Source organism: Phytophthora sojae (assembly GCF_000149755.1).
Source record: "Phytophthora sojae unplaced genomic scaffold PHYSOscaffold_2, whole genome shotgun sequence".
In the NCBI taxonomy this organism is placed as follows: domain Eukaryota; phylum Oomycota; class Peronosporomycetes; order Peronosporales; family Peronosporaceae; genus Phytophthora; species Phytophthora sojae.
The window spans coordinates 838,854-859,271 of NW_009258116.1; the positions used below are offsets into that span (position 1 = coordinate 838,854).

The 20,418-nt window shown below is 54.7% G+C and overlaps 6 protein-coding genes across 6 annotated transcripts; 5 read left to right on the plus strand and 1 right to left on the minus strand.

Annotated features, from left to right (window-relative positions):
* PHYSODRAFT_295591 (hypothetical protein) lies at positions 1–2,643 on the plus strand (the record flags this gene model as incomplete). The annotated part of the gene is made up of 4 exons (XM_009520018.1): positions 1–131; positions 211–235; positions 390–689; positions 757–2,643. The coding sequence occupies 4 exons, from the start codon at positions 1–3 to the stop codon at positions 2,641–2,643; spliced, it is 2,343 nt and encodes a 780-aa protein (XP_009518313.1).
* A 5,170-nt stretch (positions 2,644–7,813) lies between these two features.
* On the minus strand, positions 7,814–8,404 carry PHYSODRAFT_540569 (hypothetical protein). Its single transcript, XM_009520019.1, has one exon. The coding sequence runs from the start codon at positions 8,276–8,278 to the stop codon at positions 8,036–8,038; it is 243 nt and encodes an 80-aa protein (XP_009518314.1). The 5' UTR covers positions 8,279–8,404; the 3' UTR covers positions 7,814–8,035.
* Positions 8,405–8,567: 163 nt separating this feature from the next.
* PHYSODRAFT_555752 (hypothetical protein) lies at positions 8,568–11,540 on the plus strand (the record flags this gene model as incomplete). The annotated part of the gene is made up of 1 exon (XM_009520020.1): positions 8,568–11,540. One exon carries the CDS (start codon positions 8,568–8,570, stop codon positions 11,538–11,540), a length of 2,973 nt encoding a protein of 990 aa, XP_009518315.1.
* A 1,108-nt stretch (positions 11,541–12,648) lies between these two features.
* Positions 12,649–14,703, plus strand: PHYSODRAFT_479846 (hypothetical protein; the record flags this gene model as incomplete). Its single annotated transcript, XM_009520021.1, has 1 exon — positions 12,649–14,703. One exon carries the CDS (start codon positions 12,649–12,651, stop codon positions 14,701–14,703), a length of 2,055 nt encoding a protein of 684 aa, XP_009518316.1.
* Positions 14,704–16,554: 1,851 nt separating this feature from the next.
* On the plus strand, positions 16,555–17,808 carry PHYSODRAFT_487392 (hypothetical protein; the record flags this gene model as incomplete). Its single annotated transcript, XM_009520022.1, has 2 exons — positions 16,555–17,526; positions 17,575–17,808. The coding sequence occupies 2 exons, from the start codon at positions 16,555–16,557 to the stop codon at positions 17,806–17,808; spliced, it is 1,206 nt and encodes a 401-aa protein (XP_009518317.1).
* An 825-nt stretch (positions 17,809–18,633) lies between these two features.
* PHYSODRAFT_295596 (hypothetical protein) lies at positions 18,634–19,020 on the plus strand (the record flags this gene model as incomplete). Its single annotated transcript, XM_009520023.1, has 1 exon — positions 18,634–19,020. The coding sequence occupies one exon, from the start codon at positions 18,634–18,636 to the stop codon at positions 19,018–19,020; it is 387 nt and encodes a 128-aa protein (XP_009518318.1).
* Between the last annotated feature and the right edge of the window lie 1,398 nt (positions 19,021–20,418).

Below are 20,418 nucleotides of genomic sequence, written 5' to 3' on the forward strand. Positions count from 1 at the left end.
ATGTTTGGCAGTGGCGCAGATGCAGCGGTACAACAGCCGACGTTGACGTGGCCGCGTGTCGTCTCCTGCCGCTACTTCTGCTTCCACTGCGGAGGCGACACTTGCTCGATCTTCCAGCAGGAATACTACAGGTACGGTAGGAGGACTTGGAGACTCTATGCAGGACGTATTCTACCTGGATCGAGATTGACAACGATCTATTGTGCACAGAAGCCTGGAACTGGGAGGAGTCCAGGTACGGTCTCTCACTATGCGACGAGTGGAAATACATGGCAGCCACGTAATCATGGTCTACGAGCTTATTACAAGCGATCGATGGACCATTCTGGGAGTCAACTGCTGCCTTGTCTGTCACTTCTCATTTTGTGTATATGTGTTGTTAAATTTAGTCACTTCAGGGCTTCCCCCACTGCTGCCCGGAGCGCTATTCCGTCGGTTCCAATTGCAGCTCTTCGCTGCATCTTCTCGTGACCTTTTCGGGCGACGCTACCGCGCTTCGACAGAGCGATGAGCTGGCTGTTTGCTGTAGGTTTGAGCCCGTGGCTTCGGAGTCCGGCCCGTATGGGTCATCGCTCACAGTAGGGGAGATGGTGCTGATGCCTACTGCTGATCCATCGAGTCCATTGCCGTCTGCAAATTGGTTCGTCGGCAAACAGGAGAGCGAGAACAACCAACGCAAATTTCCAAAGGTTAGTTTATGTTCTTTTTGTCAGCATGAAACACGGTATGACGATTTTGCATCTGATGTCGGTGTAGAGCGCGATCGTCTACGTCTTCAACGACTACCACCATCAGCAGGGGAAGTGGAGGCTTATGGAGGACGAATCCGCTCTTGGTCCACGTGTAATGAGGGATCAACTTGTGGTTTATGTGCTCCAACCTCGGTCTCGCAGCTACGTTGGACAATTTCAAGGCGAACGACTCATCTATCGCGCACCAGGAGTCCTCTCGACTGTCATATATCGCTCTCCATCCCCACCGTTCAAGATCTTACCTTGCAGCTCTCTGCGTAATCAGGTGCAACATAGCGCTATGGACTCGTCTTGCCAGTCTAAACGTCGACGTTCGTCTCAAGGCATTGAACATTTTCGTTTGGAAACTACAGGAGTTCCATCCGGCTGGTCAACAGCCTCGTTGAGTCCGGCAAATGAGCCTGGAAGTCCAAGAGAGTATGCCTGGCAACTGAACCGCCACGTTTCGGAGCTCTCCTTCAGTGACAAAATGTTGCATCTGGCGATTCCTCTGCTCTTCCTGGAGTTTACGCCATTGTGCGCTGTCGGAAGTTGTTTTGATCACCACGATGATGGTTTATCTTCACAGCGGGAAGGTGGCTCTGCATCGGCAGCTCGAATGACGTTATGGTCCAACGTTCAGCACGTCGTATCTGAAGCGTTTAACTCATCGGATGAATGGTTCTTGCCTGAAGATCGCAGCGTAGTGCAGGAAAGTATCCACCTACTGCTGGATGTGCTGACGTCTTCATCGATTCGCCAACTGATAAGCTCAACATTCACTACCACCCCAGAACTCGATTCGGCTGTGGCCGGGCTCGTCGAGATTCCGACCAAGCAGCAATTCCAAGAACGTTTCTACGATTTTGTTGGAAATCTGTACGAGGCCATGGTGATGTTGCGCAGTCATGAAAACGAAGACTTATCTCTCCGCATTGCTGAGCTCTCAAGCAAATTGCTAAGAGTGATCTACGAGCGCGCTCCATTTCGACCATTGCAGAAGCTGATCTCAGAGATGCTACTGAATCGATCGCTGGTACCAGTGACTCTCGCGCTCCAAACCTTCACAGCCCAACTCCGGGAAATGTATGTCACGTACTGGAAAAAGCTGACGGACCAACGATCCAGAGTCTACGCATTTCCCGTAAGTCTGAGCGGACTTGTAAACCAGGAGGGTATCTCTTACTTGCATAGCTGGAATGGTCGGTGGGTGATGGATGCCGAAACAACTCGTGTAGTTCCGTACGACAATGCAGCGAGCGGAGGGGTCTTGATTTGGATGTTGTGCATCCAGCAGCTCGCAACCGTCGACATTCAAATATCTAGTCCACTTCACGATGGTGGCGGATACAAAGAGTCCTGCTTTCTTGCAATTGACACCGCACCACTTGAGTCAACGGATATCTCGACAACGACGCCGCCAGATGGAATGCACCTAGTGCTGGATGGTCGCTTCCGTGTGTTCCGCACACTTCCCAACGGTATCTCGTCGCTTGCGGCGAGTCTTGCTGGTCGGTGGGACATTGGGGACTATGTTGGTTCCTTCTTGTCGGACGCACACGATGGTTTCGAGCTGCAGTTCTTCGCGCTTGGCCACGGATCCGTTGGAAGTGGATCTCAAAACACTGGAAAATCGACGGCACACGCTCCACCACAGTGCATCAGCGTGTACAGACTCGAGTTAACGCTAGTGATTGGGGACGAACGCCTCCCAGGACAAACCCAGCGCAAACTCAAGGTCCAAGGAAATATCTCAGTCGCAGCGCTTTCCACTGATCGAAGGACGCTGGCGGATATGTCTTCTTCGGCTCGGGGTGCCAAGTTGACGGCACTGTACTGGGTCCCAGTGATGGCGCTTCACAGCCGCTATACATGTAAACCTGCTGAGATCGAGTACATCGTGAGCCTATAAACCCTACGGGGTGGCTGTCCCGGCAAACCTCCAGTCGAGCAGCAGAAAAATTATGTTTGCATCCAAGCACAGCCAGATGTCGCTTACGTGTATCTCGTAGCTAGTGAAATGACGAAAAAGTAGATTTACAGCCGCTCTGGCTCGTGTCCAATTCTGTCAAACGCCGAAATATGCTGAACTTGGTTCACCAGGAAATTCTATTACGCTAGAAAACATCGAGGAGAAAAAGATGTGCTCGCTCTCCAAAGTATACGTAAACTCAAATGCTTCATAATCGGTTAACGTGCGATCACAAAGTTTACAGGGAGCACCGGATCGTCGTTGGAGCAGTACGATCTGGAATTGGCGAGTGCACATTTGGTACATTACTACTGCGCTAGCCGATTGTTACGCTTTAGCAACAACAAAAATTTTTTTTGGGGGGGGGGCACCGTCGTGCCGGCAAATACGGGGAAAAGGCTCTTTGCTCACGCCTTAAATGATCTCCACACTCTTCGCTTAGAACGAAAATGCTATAATAGTCAATGCTCCAACGAGCGTACCTGCTGAGTTTCTCGGATTACGTGCGAGCAGTATTTCGACTTCTATATCCTCGATGCGCGTTGATTGTGGATTTTTGTCTTTCAATTGCGGGCAAGATATCGTCGACAAGATTTCATACATAGGTGGCGGTTGTTTCGTACTTCTTCCGCTACTTCAAAGTAAGTATAAATGCTGCTTCCAAGTTAGTGCTTTTCTAACCGGAAATCCTCGTGTATTAACCAAGTTCTAGGTACAAAAATTTACGCTATATGTACTTCAAAATATGTCCTAAAGCCAGGTAAAAAAAAATCTTGGGAATAACTCGTTCACAGGTGCTTTATAAAAAAAATCAGCTTCAATGTATTACATCGTACTGCAGCACGAAAATTGCACTTCGTAATATTGTGATCGCGCGCTTCCTTATTCGTTACCGTAGCTCGTATTGTAGTACAACGACAAAAGTGATAGTGTCGTGGATACAGTATCCGCCAACGTCCCATTCCGTGGACTTTTACACCAGGTTGGTGTTCATAAGAAACCTGGAAACACTCGGTTGGATCGTAAACGCAATTATCTAAGCCGAGCAGGCATCCGTAAGTCTAGCATCTGACCCTGGCAACAAAATCTGGGTAAGAATTCCGATCTCTAGCCGCTAAATGCGAAACTTGTACTTCAAAGTATTTGAAAACTTTTGTCGCACTTCACCAAGCTAGTTTTTAGACGAGGGCAATCGCTTCTTAGTCCGTTTGGATTAGTTACGCTCTTCGGCAACTATCGTTGTCATCCGTTAGCAGGCAAATGTGCAGAAGATAACGCCGGCCTTGATTAAATCTCCAAGTCAGCTGCTTGAAAACCTTTTTGACCGGAATTACTTTCTGCTAAACTCTCCTCGCGGAGGAAACTGATTCGTGTGGCTCCGTCGCAGCTCAACTAACTCCCGGCTGTGGGTGAAGAAGAATCCTCGCCATAGAATCCAACAACTCGTGTGCTGCTTGGGGTCGTTCCGTCGTGTTCAAGAGGTAGCGTGGACACAAAGGGTGCGGCACCCAACGCCCACCAACGGCTCCATCATGTACGTTGCGGCAGGCAGGCAGCCGTGTGATGCGTTCAGTTATCATTCTACCAGTATCCAGCTCTGTGGTCGATGTTGGTGGACCAAATAGACGACTTGGACGAACCGTTGGACCAAAGGCGGCCTTCCGCGGATCGAGAACTGTTTCGCTGCTGGTTCCTGGTGAGCGCTCGTTGTACTGCTACGTCGCAGGCGCGATGCAAACGGAAGAAGGATGCGCTGTCCTCTAGCCTTCCTCTGCTTCACTGCGGTGTCAGTCAGAGCCGTCATCAACGTGTCATGGCTGAAAACCTGCACAATGTAGCCGTAGATAAACCCGTCCCCTAGGAAGCTCCACGCTGCATTCACAGACGTCGTCCGGCTTACTTGCGAGGAGAGCGAACTGAGCCCAGCGGGCTTATACTCATAGGCTGCGCACGCAGCGGAGATGGTTGGTCCGGCCGATTGTGTATCAATTTTGTGTCCATTTAGTTCGGTCTAATTCTACAGGACTATTTTCTGGTATTTAGTCCGATCTAATCCTCACAGTTATGATACTTCTCATTTCTGGACTTTTTTTTTCTCACAAATAACCGTGCATTAATTAGATCGGCCCCGGCTGGGATGTTGAGCGGTAGCGCCAGCCAACACTCATGGCCGCGCATGGTCTCATGTAGCTTCTTCTTTTACGCCTGCGGAGACAGCCCGCGCTCGCTCTTTCAGGGGGAGTACCCCAGGCAGGCGCCCACTCAACTCTATGTGCAAAGTGTATGGATATCTCCGTGACTCGAGGTTGACGACCACCGACCGAATACGCAGAAGCATGGAACAACAGGGAAACAGGTATGCACTACGACGTGGAAATCGATGCGAACCACGTTAGCATCTGTCTACGATTACGATCGATTGGTAGACTATTCAGGGACCCCCTCGTTCTCATTTTGTGTAAACACGCGCTGTTGAAGTTAGACGCTTTGGTGCTTCTCTCACTGCTGTCCGGACCGCTCTTCAATCGATTTCACTTGCGGCTCGTCGAAGAATATTATTTGCTACATTTAAAAAAAAAGGTGACGCAGCATCGACAGCTCGAATGAGGTGATGGTCCACTGTTCGGCACCAGGTCTCTGCTACGTCATCACCGAGAGGTTCCTGCAGGAAGATCACAAGCTACTGCTGGGCGCGCTGACACATCTCCGTCGATCTGCCAGCTGATGAACTCAAGTTTCAGCATCGCCATTATAACCGCGTCTGTCAGACTCGACACTGCATCCGTCGTCGAGATTCCGACCAAACTGCAATTCCAAGAACCCATTTACGACTTTGTGGAAAAAATGTACGGCACAATCCTCGTGCTATTGCACACACAAGAGCACGAAGACTTGTCTCTTCGTATCTCTGGTCTCGCGAACCAACTACTGTGATCTACGAGCGCTCTCCATTCTGATAGTTGCGAAGTCATCAAGGAAATACTCCTAAAGTCCTAAACCGATCGCTGGTGGCTGTGACTCGGGCGCTCCAGATCTTCATGGCACAGCTGCGCCACCGGAAAAAAACTGGTTGAGGCGCGACACAGTATCCACAGTCTCCCATAGAGTATAAGCCAAAAAGATATTCGCTTGCGCTGCTGGAATGGTCGGTGGGCGGGGTGGTTCCTTATGCCGTTGTGGTAAATGGTGGCGTGTTAGTTTGGTTTTGTTCACCCAGCAGATCCCTACCATCGACATTCAAGTATCTAACACGTCCGAGACAGGTGGCAGCAATTTCAAAGCGACCTCCTTCCTCTCGATTGGAACCACACTACTCAATTTAACCGAGTCGCCTCCAGAGGGCATGACCAAGTGCTGAATGGCTGTTTCTGCGTGTTTCGCGCATTCCTCAACGGTACGACGTCGCCAGCCTCTAGTCTTGCTGATCGATGGGATATTGGAGACTACATTGGTTCTTTTGTGTCGGGCGCACAGAATACAATAAAGCTACAGTTCTCCGCGCTTAATCACAGCTCGCGCGATGGTGTTGATTCGTTTGATGATGCTGTTAATCTGAAGACTCAGACTCCGTCAAAGCAGATGAGCGTTTACAGACTCGAATTAACGCTATCGATTTCTGAAGAGCAATCACGAGCAGCGCATTCGTGGCTTCCTTTAACAGTGAACGCGTAGTAACTTTGCAGCTTGATGGAGTTTCAGTTGATCCGAGTTGTCAATACTATTACGGTGGGGACGTGGAGTTTTGTTGAGGAAGAAGTAGCCAACTTCAGAGGCTCAAGGATTTCTTTCAGTGTTTCGACGTCGTACTCTTCGCATTCCATCAGCCCGACCTAGTACAAGAACGGGTTCCTTGCTTAGGCGATCTACCCAACAGCCAGTTAATGTCGATGATCAATGTCTTCCTGGTCTCGGCGAATCATTTTAGTCTAAGTATATTCTATGAGCTGCTGGTCGTCATGAGCCTCACCAATAATCGAGCGCTGAGTAAACGACGTGATCGACAAACCGCTGCAGCAAAACAAAACAGAGCAGAACAGAATCGTGTAATCTTTTTACACGATTTCGTTTTGTTGACGATGTAATAAACTACAATGATTCTACCGGATCAAGCAATGTAAGCTTGGTATTAACGATGTAGCAGTGTTATCGTTCGAACAGTGACTTGTTGTTGTTCTATCTTAAGTGTAGATGTAGTCGATGATTCTCTCGCAGTCATGAGTTACAACAGCTGACAATAATGGTTGACGTTGTAAAATCTGCAAACGTTTTACAGACAGATTGTTTCCGAGGCGCTAAAAAAATCTGTGAATGGTTTTGTTGCTGAGAAGCAACTCTATTGTTGCCCTGATGCTGTTTATTTTGTTTAGCAGATAGGTAGATGGTGGGTAACGTGTAATTAGTTCAGCTTTTTTTTTCTTATTATTTCTACGGATTGCAGGCATATTAAGGCCTTAAATTTATGCAAAGGTGTCTGTGATTTTGAATTTTCCGCATCGACATCAGTTTCTGATGAAGAGAGCTAAGGCACTTGTGTTTCTAACTCGATGTCAGTGCAAGCGCGCGATGTGATAGCAAAGGGTACGTTTTATAAATGTTATTGACTTCTAGGCTGAACATGGGGGTAATTGTTCGTATCATTTACATTGGATTTTTCAGCTATACACAATTCTGAAAGGAAAAAGGTTAATTCTTGGCGCATTTGGATGAGTAGATGCATCTCAATCAAAGCAGGGAAGGGCTCTCCCCAAATTTTGGCACGACGGAATTATGAAGAAATGTAATCAAAGCAGAGCGTTGTGAGCACATTCAATTCTGTATTGCTTGTCGGATCCCGACTACCAAGTACCAAGAACAGACAAAAGCAAAAGGAAAGAATGTTAGTGCCGCAGCAGCAGCAAAGCAAGTAGTAAACGGCAACAACACTACCGACCGTATTAATGCATTCACCACCCGGCTGCTTGGATGGCTTACTTCGAAATGTATTGGACTGAATGGCAATCTCAGGTGGAAGTTCCGTCACAAGGCAACACCTTCCCGATGAAGATAATACGGCATTCATCACCGTTCAACGTGTATGGCTGCTTGGTGCGAATATTGGTGATCATTAGCTACGAACTAAACCAATACAATATATTAAGTATTTGCTATCGTAGACATTTCGCCAACGCGCCCTGCACAAGCTCCAACAAAGGCAGGAACGGCGGTAAGCAGTCCGTTAGCTCAGTACCTCGCGATACGGCGTCGTCCTCCTAACACAACAGCAGTCACAGCAACTCCGGAGTCAAGCAATCAGGTGTCTTGATCTCTTTTTCCTTCGCATCTTCGTAGCTGCTCAACCTAGTGAGGTGGAGATGCAGACGTGGTTCCGATCCTGTAGCACGTCGCAGATCACGTCCGTGAGCCCAAGCTCGCGCTTGCCGTCCTTGGTGGTCTTCGTGGGGATGCCCAGCTCCATCCACCCCTGCGCCTCGCCCTCCTCGTCATAGCGAGCGATGGCCACGTGACCCAGCCACACCACTTGCTGCGTGCCGAAACCGCAGTGCACCGGGATGATCTTGTCCCGCACATGCGCCATAATGGTGATGGTGTCCTCTGCGCCTTCATTCGGCGTCACCTCTGCATCGTCGTCTTCCTCCTCCTCCTCCAATAACCCAGGCTTCTCCTCCTTTTCCTCCTTCTCCTGCTCGAGCTCTTCGTCGACAGGCAGCAACGAGCTCATGGCGATCTTCCACTGTAGCCATGTCTACACACTTCTACGTGGTGTACACAACGTACCAATCAACTGGTACAGCTATTAGAATTCGACGTGACTGCTGCCACATGCGCCACCACTCGTGTCACCGATCCGCCATAATCGGCCATCCATGGCGCGTCCCACGTGCTCCTCGGCGAGCTTCCTGCGGCGCTGGCGGCGGCTGCTGGGCGCCGAGCCGGCGCTCACGGGCGTGGTGGACTGCCTCACGCCGCGCGAGGCCGTGTGCGTGCTGGTCTTCGCGCTGGACGCGCAGTACGAGCCGCTGGCGCGCTTCCTGTACGCGCACGCGCACCTGCTGTCCTTGGGGGACGCGTCGCGGCGCTTCACGAGCGTCCTGCACTGCGCGGCGGCGCACGGCTGCGCGGAGGTGGTGCAGTGGCTGCTGCGCTTCCGACTGAGCCACCGCGCGCTGCTGGGCGCCGAGAAACAAGCGCGCAGCGGCGTCTGGAAGCCGCAGAAGCCCTCGACCCGAGGCAAAGCGCTGGCCTGGAGCGCGCGCAACAGCGCGTACGAGTTCCCGGCCGAGGTCATGTACGAGGCCGCCAGACAGGGCGACCAGGAGGTCGTGCAGTGGCTGAGCTGCTGCTGCCAGTACGAGAGGCACAAGGCCATGGAGTACGCGGGCTCGGCCGGCAGACTGGAAGTCGTCATGTGGCTCCACGAGCTGGCCAGCAAGCAGCAGGAACAGGAGGACGCGGAGCAGGACGCAGAGCAGGACGTGGTGGTGTACATGGTGCAGCCGCTGGAGACCAAGCTGCAGGTGCTCAACTGGGTGGCGGTGTTCCCCAAGCGCAAGTGCTTCCGAGAGGTCTTCGCCTCGAGAGCAGGCCTGCTGGCTGACATCTACGACCAGAGAGACCCGCTGCTGCCTTGGGACGACGCAAAAGCTCTTGGAACTTCTTTAGGCAGGAGACGGTACCGTGCTCTGGACACTGCAGCAGCTCAGGGAGATCTGGCCATGGTCAAGAGGCTGCATGAGGATGGGAGATGGCCATGCACCAGTCTTGCGATGGATACAGCAGCAGCTAATGGCCACTTGGACGTGGTGCAGTTCCTCCATGAGAACCGACGCGAGGGAGGGACGGCCGTCGGTATGTGCAGTGCGGCGGGGAACGGACACTTGGATGTGGTGCAATGGCTACACAAGAACCGGAGCAGTGATGGATGCCGCTCGCTGGTGCTGGACCTGGCCGCGACTAATGGACACGTGGAGGTGCTGCGCTGGCTGGCGCCTCGGTTCCCGCGGTTTTCGTGCTCAGCCGCGTTCTTGCCGAGCGTCGCAGCTCACGGCCACATCAAGACACTGCAATATCTGCATAAGGAGATGAGGATGCCGCTGGACCTGCGCACGCTCGAGGCTGCGATTGGATCAGGCCACTTGGAGCTTGTCAACTACGTTACAGAGCGGATTCCACAGGACAAGCTACACACACTGTCGCCTACAGCGGCTGAGAAGGCCGCTGCAAGCGGCAACCTTGAACTCCTGGCTTTTGTTGTCGAGCGGCTCGGTCTGTGGTCACCACAGATTTTGATTGCTGCGGCACCTACGGGCAATGTGGAGATGGCAAAGTGGATCGCAAAGCGGACGGACAGTGTTCCTGAACAAACGCAAGAGGTTGTGCTGGTGCGCGAGCGACGGGATCGAGCCGGTACCTCCAACGCCATCGACAGTATGCTTCAGCCTGCCTCATCCATCAAGCGACGATCGTCTTATGACAATCTAAAGTCTATTGCACGTCCGTTAGACATCGTGGACGGTGGCACGCTGTATCGCTGTGCGTCACTCCGCCACTTCAGTATGATTGAGTGGCTGCTGCAGCATGGGCTGGCATCACCGGGGTTTTCCCTGTCGATGAAAGAACGAGAGCTTGTGTTGCGCTCTGTTGTCGGCCGGGGGATGACTGACGAGGACTCGCTGGATGTGATTGCGCTAACTGGGAGCAGTGACACTGCTAGTACTACGACGGAGCCACCTACCGCTGCTGTTACTGCAGCCGCAACTGCGGTTATTGGCACTGCGAACGGCAGTGATATCGCACCCGGCGCCAACGCAGGCGTTGCCCGCATTGCTGGAGTTCGATCGAACCCGGAAGACAAGCGGCCAGGATTCGATCATTTTGCGTGGGCACTGCCGGCCAAGACGAGTCCCTATTGGCAGGCGAAATTTGTTCGACTTGCCGTGCAGTACTGCCCCGAGTCGTCGTTAAAGCTCGAGTGGATGCCGCTCTGGGCAGCGCAGCGCGGAGAGCTCTTTGTGCTGAAGCAGCTTTATTCTGTCAAGCACCCGCAGTTGTTCACGCAGCAGACGTTCTCCGCGATCATGCGCTACACGAAAGCTGGAGACGCCCTGCAGTGGTTTCAAACACATAGTGCGACGCTCATGGGGGACTCGTCAGTTGTGGAGTGGGGCGTCAAGTACCACCAGTTCGCGTACCTCACGTACGTATTCCTCAAGTTCCAGCCTGCGCGAGCCGAGGACCGCTTCCGTCAGCACGGAGTCGAGTATGCTCTGCACGTAGCGTGCGCTATGGGGCATCTCGACGTCGTAACGTGGATCTGCGGCAACTGCGAGATTTTCCTGAACGTTCCGGCGTCTGAGCTGCACGCCAAGCTGGGCCGACTCACGATCTGGAACGACGCGCTAATCGCGGCGGCGCGTTGTGGACAGATCGGGATCTTGGTTTGGCTGCACGAGAAGTTCACCTTCTTCCGCAAGGTGCCGGACAGTCCGCGCAAGACGACGCTCGTGGCGGCCATGGCCGACGCTGCTGCTGGGTACGGCCAGCTTCGAGTGCTACGTTGGCTTCAAGCTACGGTCGCGCCCCAACTGGTGCACTCGAACGCGGAGCCGAAGCCTGACACCAGCGCTGCAGTTGCGGAGACCAGCTTCGTGTCGACAGAAGGGCTGCTGCAAGCCATGCAGAACCGCCACGTCGACGTGGTTCAGTGGGTTTGTGCCGTGGACATGGGGCTTGTCATCCGGCAGACTGCAAAACGGCGTCTCGACCTCGTGACCTTCCTCCGCGAGGAGGCGGACGGATTCACTCCGTCCAGACTGGGCTTCGTCTTTCCTCCGCTGTGAAGCGGAAATCGAGGGGGAGATTTTTTTTGACAGGTTGGTTCTGCTGAAGTGCAGACTCCTTTGGTGAGGCGTTATACATCTTCGAATACATTTGTGCCATTATATTATCCTACGTAGCTCGTGTTAAAGCCGACGTTGAAGCATTGCACTGGTACTCATCTTGACTCACTCTAGGTTGAAGATGAGCCTATCCACAAGGAGTAGAGACGGAGGTTGTACTCAAGCTGCAGTTAGTTGTAAGTTCCGACGAATTCTCTAACGTCGGCCAACTTCTTCTCTTCTTGCGCGAGCGAGAGAGAGAGAGAGAGAACAGTGAAAGTGCTTCCTTCAAGGCCACGCGTCTACGTTCAGTGCGTTGCCGAGCCCAAAATCAAAGGATAACGTGTAGCAGTGGGGAATCTTGAAATCCGAGCAGGCAGCGTTGCGAGCGCTTATGCGAAGGGCCGAGCTGATGCCCGAAGCCCAGAAGAAATCCCGTCGCCATCAATTCGTGCGTCGCTCTATCTCAGATAGACTATCTGGACCGACAATGCAGCTCGGAGAGACCACTCAGCAAGCAAGCAAGTGAATACCCGGCCACCTGTAAGGATTGACGGCAGCGCCAGCGACGGGGAGTTGAGTCAGACTTGTCGTGCTTGCAGCGCCTGCTGCTGGGGGCCGAGACCGCCTCTGTGATTCATGTAGCGGAGACTTTGGCCCAGCTGAAGGCTTTCTCTTTGAAGCAAAGTTGATCGGAGGGACCTGTACTGTACCATTTAGCGGAGGGAGAGCTGAGCACTCACGCTGCACCGAGGAGCCACCGCGTCGAGGGCTGCAGGTGCCAGACGGAGGAAAAGCCCGACCCAACGCCAACAGCATCAAGTTGGCCCTCGCGGCTTCGCTTGTGTTCCTCACAATCTCACGCACCCACAGCACGTGGTGGACACCAGAGACGCCCTACCTACACAACAGCAGGCCACCCTCGCGTTACATTCCACTCCATTTCGCCACTCACTCACTTTCGCTTTGGAGCGGCCACCACCAACACCAACTCGACCATCGCCTCCTTCAGATCCAGATAGACACGCGCACTAAGCCCCTCGACCACCTAAAGAGGACCTCACTCGATATGCCGTTCCGCACCACACGTCGCAGCCCCACGCTGACCGAGGCGAGCTACGTCTCGAATGCCGACACGACCGCGTCGTCACCGCAAGACTCGACCCGCAAGGTACTGGTGGACGACGAAGAGCTCCTCTTCCGCGTGCGCAATGCTGCACTCGCTGTGCCGCTCAAGCAGGCACTAACCGATCCATTGGACTCGTGGGACTCCATCAAGAGCACGCCGTGCATTCGCCTGGGTCCGTTGCGGTCGGGCGACAACACGTTCGAGCTCTCGTCACGCGCTACGGGCCCCAATGGCGACGGGTACGAGGTGCTGACTGTGGGCAGCATCGCCTGCAGCCCTGCAGAGCTCGTGTCGGTGCTGTGTCCGCGTGACGAGAGCGACTACAACGCGGCTATGAAGGGCATCTACGGCAGCCAGTTCATCTACGGCTCGGTGGTGCAGATTCTGGACGGGAAGCAGTCCCAGGGCACCATGCCCGACGGCCACCAGCTTGCGGTGAGGACCGGGTGCTTCGCGCGCTCGAGGATGCTCGCGCGCAATGAGCAGTGGTGCTTCCTCGAGTACTTCCAGCCCACGAGCGACGCTGGGACGAGCTCGGTTGACACCTCTCAAGGGTTTTCCGTGTCCTTACTGTCACTCTCCGAGAAGGAGCTCGCTGCGGGAAAAGCTACCGGCAGTCGAGTGGATCAGTTGGACGGTGTCACGGCGTTGCTGGTTGTGGACACTGAGCCGAATGTTTCTGGGGACGAAGGGGCTACCAAGCTGCGCGTGATGTTTCACGCTCTTTACAATGGCAAGGAAGAGCCTGCGCCAGGACAAGCGTCGGACAAGATGGCTCGGATTCGACTCCAAGGCCTGGCCGCGGGGATCACGCGCCTCCCGGCAGTGGTGCGGCGTCGCCGGCTGGGCACTCAAGTGTTCGCGCACCAAACGGCCACGGCTGAGCTGCAGAACAGTGAGGCGCAGAACACGCGCTGCATCTCGTGCACCAAGGGGCTGCGTCTCAGCGCTCTGATGCGCGTTGCTCGCCGCTGCCAGCTCTGCGCGTACAACGTGTGCACGTCGTGCTGGTCGCGTGAGAACGTCGAGACGTACAACGGCCATCTCTCAGCCGTGGGCGTCTGCAAGCGCTGCCTCGAGTGGGTCGACCGCTGCGACTACACGCACGTTCAAATTGGCGACCGAGGCCCCGTGGAGATCATCGACGACCCCGTGTCTAGCGACTGCTCTGCGCCCACATCGACTTTGGGTCAGCTGAGTCTGCGCGAAAACCTCGCAGTCAAGTCCACCAAGAACGCGGCAGTCAGCGTGATCAAGATGCTCCTGGACCCGTCGAAGGCCGAAACGGAGACTACCTACAGCAGCAGCAGCAGCGACGCAGAGAGCACCGACAGCGAAGATGATGAGGTCGAGGAGAAGTACATGTCGGCGGTGGGCGAATACTTCCAGCGACGCGCGCGTGAGGCGCCAGCAGCGAAGGACTGCGTGCTTTCCAACGCCCAGCAACGCACGTATCCGTTGCATCCGATGGACCATTCCTCTCCGTCTGCCCCGATTCCTGACTACGAGGCTGAACGACTGGACTGCATCGCCAAATTCGGTCTTATGGAGCTGAACGAGCCCATGCCGGAGCTGGACATCATTTGCTTCTTCCTGGGCAAGGAGCTCGGCTTCTTCTGTACGATGATCACGATCGTCGGGGAGACGCACCAGTTGATCTTGAGCTGCACGATCCCGGACTTCGTGCAGGCTCTCCTGCCGCGCGAGCACACTTTCTGCCAGCACCTGCTCATGGGCAACGCGCCGTTCATCATCAAGAACCCGCAAGCAGACGTCCGCTTCTACAATTTGAACCCCGTCACCCGCCAAGGCGTCAAGTACTACTGCGGCATCCCGATCACGGGTCCGGATGGAGTCATGGTGGGCTCCATTTGCTGCGTGCACAGCGCTGCGATGGACATCACGCGCTCGCAGTACGGCACGCTCGTGCGGTTCGGCGAGATCGCGTCCAAAATCATCCGAGTGAAGGCTGAGGCGAAGCTCCGTGGGGACTGAAGAGGCCTTGTAGTATGTAGGAAAAAGCACTGCATTATTTATTCATATTCGACAAATTCAATGTCATAGCGAGAAAACATCTTGGTCTTCGAGTGAACCATGCCTTGTTTGTGTCCAGTGTTGAAGTGGTGGATGTATTACAACACAACAAATAAAAAAACTTCGACCGCACATATCCTCCTGAAAAGGCTGATCAAGAAGACGGAAGGAGCTTCATGAATGTGAATATCATGCCCTTGTTCCTGAGATTCTCCTGCAAGACGAGCGGCACCCGAACCGGACGGGACGTTGTTAATTTTTTTAGCCCAAGGCGCGAATTTCTAGTTCTATTTACCGTGTTCACTGACATGAGGCTGGAGGCGGCTTGCCCGAGCGTCTGCCCTTGTCGTCCCGCGCGGGTACAAGCCAGATCGCCAGGGGATTCTATCTGACCCCGAGGCGTGTGCAACTTGCGTGTGCATGAGATCACTGGCATTCTCCAGTCCGATGACAGGTAGTGGTGACCGAGTAGTCCGTTTGCTGAGTCGAGAGGTGCGACGCAGACGTTCGTGGCGAGCCGACCACCACAAACGAGTCGCCACGTAGCGCACTTGCAGAGGCTTCCGCGCGTTCTCGGCGTCTGAGCCTTCTGCAGTACGTCCGGTGGCACGATCAAGTCCTTCTCTTCGTCTGGACCTGAGGGCGGAGTTGGCTCCGCGTGTGTGGCATTGCTGGATGCAGCGGCAGAGTTCCTCGGACAGAGGTCCAGTCGAAGAACCAGCGCAGTTCGACGGGATTCGCTGCATACACACGCATGTCGGAGACACAGCACTCTCTGACCCACGCTTCTTCGAGTGAGGCGGTCGCAACTAACGAAATGACGAAGAAGTATCCGATAGTGCAACTTCACCTTCCTTGGTCTCCACACGGCAGATAGGGGGCACTAACGCTCAAACTGCACCAAAAGCCAGCCGAAATACGGCACGGGTATCTCCGAGATTACTGAGAGCTCCGCGTTACGCTCCGCGCCCCAAGTGTTGCGTCCCAAGCAACAGCGCGCCGACCTCGCCGAGAGTATCCAACGCCGCTCCGTATTGTCGTTGCACACTGTTTACAATCGTCGACATCAAACGTGGGGCTGTCATTAGTCTTCGGTTGCGACGCCTTATGTTAGTACCGTACTAATAGAGAGTCTGGAGCTGCAATTGAAGGCTTCTTGCCTCGCCCAGCGGTTGCATCATCACAGCCTTGAGCGCCTCGTGCTCTTAGTATGCTACGGACTCAGTCTGCCAGACGAGCTCCATACAGCCCCAGCTTGGTGAAAACTACGACTACATGTCTTTTCTCTGCAATTATAGGTGGGACCTCGTGTGTCCAGAAGGACACTGAACCGTTACGAGGGGAACTGCCTATACTATTTCCTGTAGTTGAAGCCCCTAGAGCCATGAACGCTCGGGCGTGCGTGCTGCCCCCGACGCTTTCTGAGCTGCTCGCCGGGCCTCCGTCGAATTCCCTGCGTTACGCTCCATGCGCGCGACCCAGAGCAATCAAGGACGCGCTCATGAGGCTGCCTTTCCGCGGCAAAAACACGCACAAAGTCACACAACTCAATTCGTCTCGCCCAAGCCACACTCGCCTCGACCCCCATCTCCTCGTCCTCTCGCGCTCGACTTCCGCCGCATCGCAATGCTGATCCATTTCCCGTTTGTCTCCAGCCGGAAGCAGGCCGAGCCTGCGTCCAGCCGTCGAAATGCCAGTTTCCGTGACCATGACCGCGAAGTCCTGGGGGACACCGGGGATTCATGCTGGAACGCTAACGCAACGCAGACGTCGACGTCGACTCGACGCCGCCGCCCGCACTTGTCGAGCTCTATGCGCACGATCCCTGCGGACCGAACATCGCCTGCGTCGTCGTCGTGGGCGGGGTTCGACTCTAACGGGCTCAAAACGTTTCGCTTTTCCAGGAAGGTCTGCGTGTCCGACGCCGAATTGGTGCAGCGGGCTCGCAACTCCAGCCGCTCCAGTCGCCAGAGTAGACTGCTGCGCGTCCCGTCCGTGATGTGGGAGTGCAAGGAGATCTCCGGATTCGCTATGCTCTCGCGCCGGACGGGAGCTAATGGAGAGGGCTTTGAGGTGCTCACGACGGGCGAAGTGGCCTGTGAGCCGGAGGACGTCGAGCCCATTCTGTGTCCTCGGACCGAGAGTGACTACAACGCCGTGGCTCGGGAGTTCTTCGGAGACCAATTCATATACGGTTCCATTGTGCACGAGGTCCAGCCTCGAGGCTTCGGTGATGACTCCGATAGTGAAGAAGAAGGGGAGGAGGCCAAGCCGGACTTTCGTCTGCATTGCGATGACCACGTGGCAGTGCGAACTGCTTCCTTTACCAGGTCCCGCCACTTCGCCAAGAACGAAGAATGGTGCTTCCTCGAGCACTTCCGCGCTCGCTCCTTGGCAATCGCGAAGCCGTTTGAGACTAATGGATCGTCGCAGTCCTCCACTCCCTCGATCAACATCGACGACCCCACGGGTTTCACCATTGACTTGAGCTCAATGCCCCCAAGTGAGCTGAGCGCTGGTAAAATGAGCAGTGACCGAGTCACGCAGCTACACGGGATCGCTGCGACGTACACGGTAGAGCCCTTACCACCGACTGTGGCGTGTCCTGGTACTCGAGTCCGCGTGAGCTTCCACGCGACCTTTACCGCTCCCAAAAACACCCCGGAAGGGTACGCCGACGCGCAAACCGTGCGCGTGCGACTGACAGCCATGGCGAGAAGTCTTCACCGACTGCCGGAGCTAGTCGAACAGCGACAGCGCCACACAAGTCAGTACAGTCTGCGAGTTGAGTATAGCAGACTCTCCGATCCGGAGTTCCGCTCGGCGCACGAGACTAAAAACTCGCGGTGCGTGGCGTGCACGAAGCGCCTTCGCATGAAGTTGCTGGACGCCCCCACACGGCGATCGAAGCGCTGCCAGATCTGCATGTATCGCGCGTGCGCTTCTTGCTGGGCGAAACAGAGCGTCGAGACCTTCAGCGGCCACGCGACTTCCATGGTTGTGTGTCGTCGCTGTCACGAAAACTTCGGAAGCAGCGACTACTCGCACATTCAGCTGACGTGCTAAGGCGCCGTCGAATGAAGACGGCCGAGAGTGAAGGCACGGTAATTGTGTAGGTGTAGATATTCTAACGTTAATTATGATAACTCGAATAGTCGTCCGAACGATAGGCGGCCAAGCAGAACATACGGAAAACGGCTTGTGTAGATTTTTACTTTGTAAGCCCGTGAATTCTTAGTGTCGCTGGGAAACGAGGAGTCTAATTCAATGATGTTATATTATAATAACAACGATGGTTTGGCATCGTGATTCTGCGATAAACTCGTTTATCTCGGCGGAAGAAGCAGAATGCAGTCGCTGCTTTTGACAAACGAAGTGCGGGACTGGAAGTAATGCAGTGCATATGGATCTTTTGCTACCGTGGCCTCAGGGTGTTGCAGTATTGTACACTATCAGAAATCTCCGTTGCCCCTAACATTTCTCGTACTGGTAAAACTAAGAACCAAACACAAAAGAGTAGACTACTACTTCTGATGGTTTCCAAAGATCTTCTCGTGGGGGAATCACCGTAGTGTATTGCCGCTCGTGCCTGGGAGTGGCGTGGAGGGTTGTTGTGGCTCGAGATTACTGGTTCTCGAGCCGTGTGTGTAAAAACTCGTCGATCTGGAAAAACAGATTCCCCGACGGCTACGCCGCCGGGTAATCAACCATATCGAGTGAGTAGATTCATTTATTTAGATTTTCTAAAATACACAGCTTCCAAAAACCGACATTCTAAACGTTTTAGAAGGTCTATTTTTATGCTGTGCATTTTTAGACTAAAATGCTGATTGTACCGAAATATCGATACATGTGTCGTTTCGGGAGACATGGCTACAGTGGAAGATCGCCATGAGCTCGTTGCTGCCTGTCGACGAAGAGCTCGAGCAGGAGAAGGAGGAAAAGGAGGAGAAGCCTGGGTTATTGGAGGAGGAGGAGGAAGACGACGATGCAGAGGTGACGCCGAATGAAGGCGCAGAGGACACCATCACCATTATGGCGCATGTGCGGGACAAGATCATCCCGGTGCACTGCGGTTTCGGCACGCAGCAAGTGGTGTGGCTGGGTCACGTGGCCATCGCTCGCTATGACGAGGAGGGCCAGGCGCAGGGGTGGATGAAGCTGGGCATCCCCACGAAGATCATCAAAGACGGCAAGCGCGAGCTTGGGCTCACGGACGTGATCTGCGACGTGTTACAGGACAGAAACCACGTCTACATCTCCACTTCACTAGGGTGAGCAGCTACGCGAAATGCTGAAAGGGTAACAAAGCTGTTCATGCAAAAGGTTAGGATGCACAGTTTGTTGGTTAATCAGACCTGTGCCGGCAAGCACCATGGGCAACTCGGGTTCAGGTCCTCAAATTTTGTTTTCGTCACACTGTCCAAGCTTTGGCGACGGCATGTTGATGGAGTCGCTAGCGTCAAGCTGCCGACGAGGTATGTAGTCTGCTACTTCGTTTGTGTGCCGGTTTGGGCCCACGCGGCGACGGGCTCACCACCGACACGGAGCAAACTTGTGATGACCGCGAGCGCTGTCGTGCAATCGGGTGCAAACTGTGCCGCCGTTCGTAGGGCGGTGCCGCTCGCAGTGTCGTCGTGGGTCTCCCCTCTCCTCGGTGCTGCAGCCCGCAGTCTTCAGCTCAACGCCGCGGCGCACAAGCCCGGAAGGCGGAGCGGCGCAGGACCATGCAGCCAGAACCGACACCGTCCGGCGACGTCTGGCGCGTGAGTTCAGCGGCGAGATTACTGCGGTCGGGGCGCGCTGGTGTGTGCCGCGCTGAATCAAGGCGGTGCAATGCTGGCGGCGCTTCCACGGGGCCCACGCGTACGCGCGTGAGTGCGCGTGAGTATGGGTGCGCTTGGGCTAGTTGTGGCGTCGCATCGGCGGCGGAAAGTGATGCAGACGAGTGAACCCGCGCCGCGCTTTGACGGGGCGAGCACGCGCGTGATAGATATCAGCGCCACTGAGGCGTGCGCGCGTGAAAGGCGTGAGGAGGGAGCTCTGAAGAGCTGAAGAGCTGAAGAGCTGAAGAGCTGAAGACTTGGTTGGTTGGTATCTGCTCTCCCCGAGGACGTCCACGGACGGTGAAGGCGGAGTGCGTCACGCTCGAAACCGCGGCGCTCGAGGCCCCGCAGAGATAATATCGTCACGACGCGACTCGGGTGAGAAGCGTGGGCCTCAAGTCGCTGTTGCATCGGAAGTCTCCGTTGCTGGCATGGAATGGTATGGTACGGGTTCAGCAGCAGCAGCTTCGGCGCTGCGTTTTGCCAGTTGAAGCAGTCAGAGGGAGTCAGTGGCCGGCGTGGACAGCGCGGCATGTGCAGCGCGCCGAGGTGTGCAGCGTGTGCAGCGCGGGGAACGAACCGTGGAAGAACGCGCGCTAAAGAGTCACGGGCGTCGTAACGGCAATCGTTCTTTTGGAAAGCACAGCGCCGGCGAAGGGCGGCAACGAACGCCATTTCGTGCGCCCGGCCGGACGCGTAGCCTCCTCGGTGCGCGGCGCTCGAGAAACAATCGCAAAGAGGAGAAGCACCAAAAGCTTACTGCTGCTGCCAGCGCCCTCACCCGTGGCTTTGGCTCCGCGCCACTGACTGGTACGGCCCCGCAGATATCTATCTACAAGTAGCTCACTTG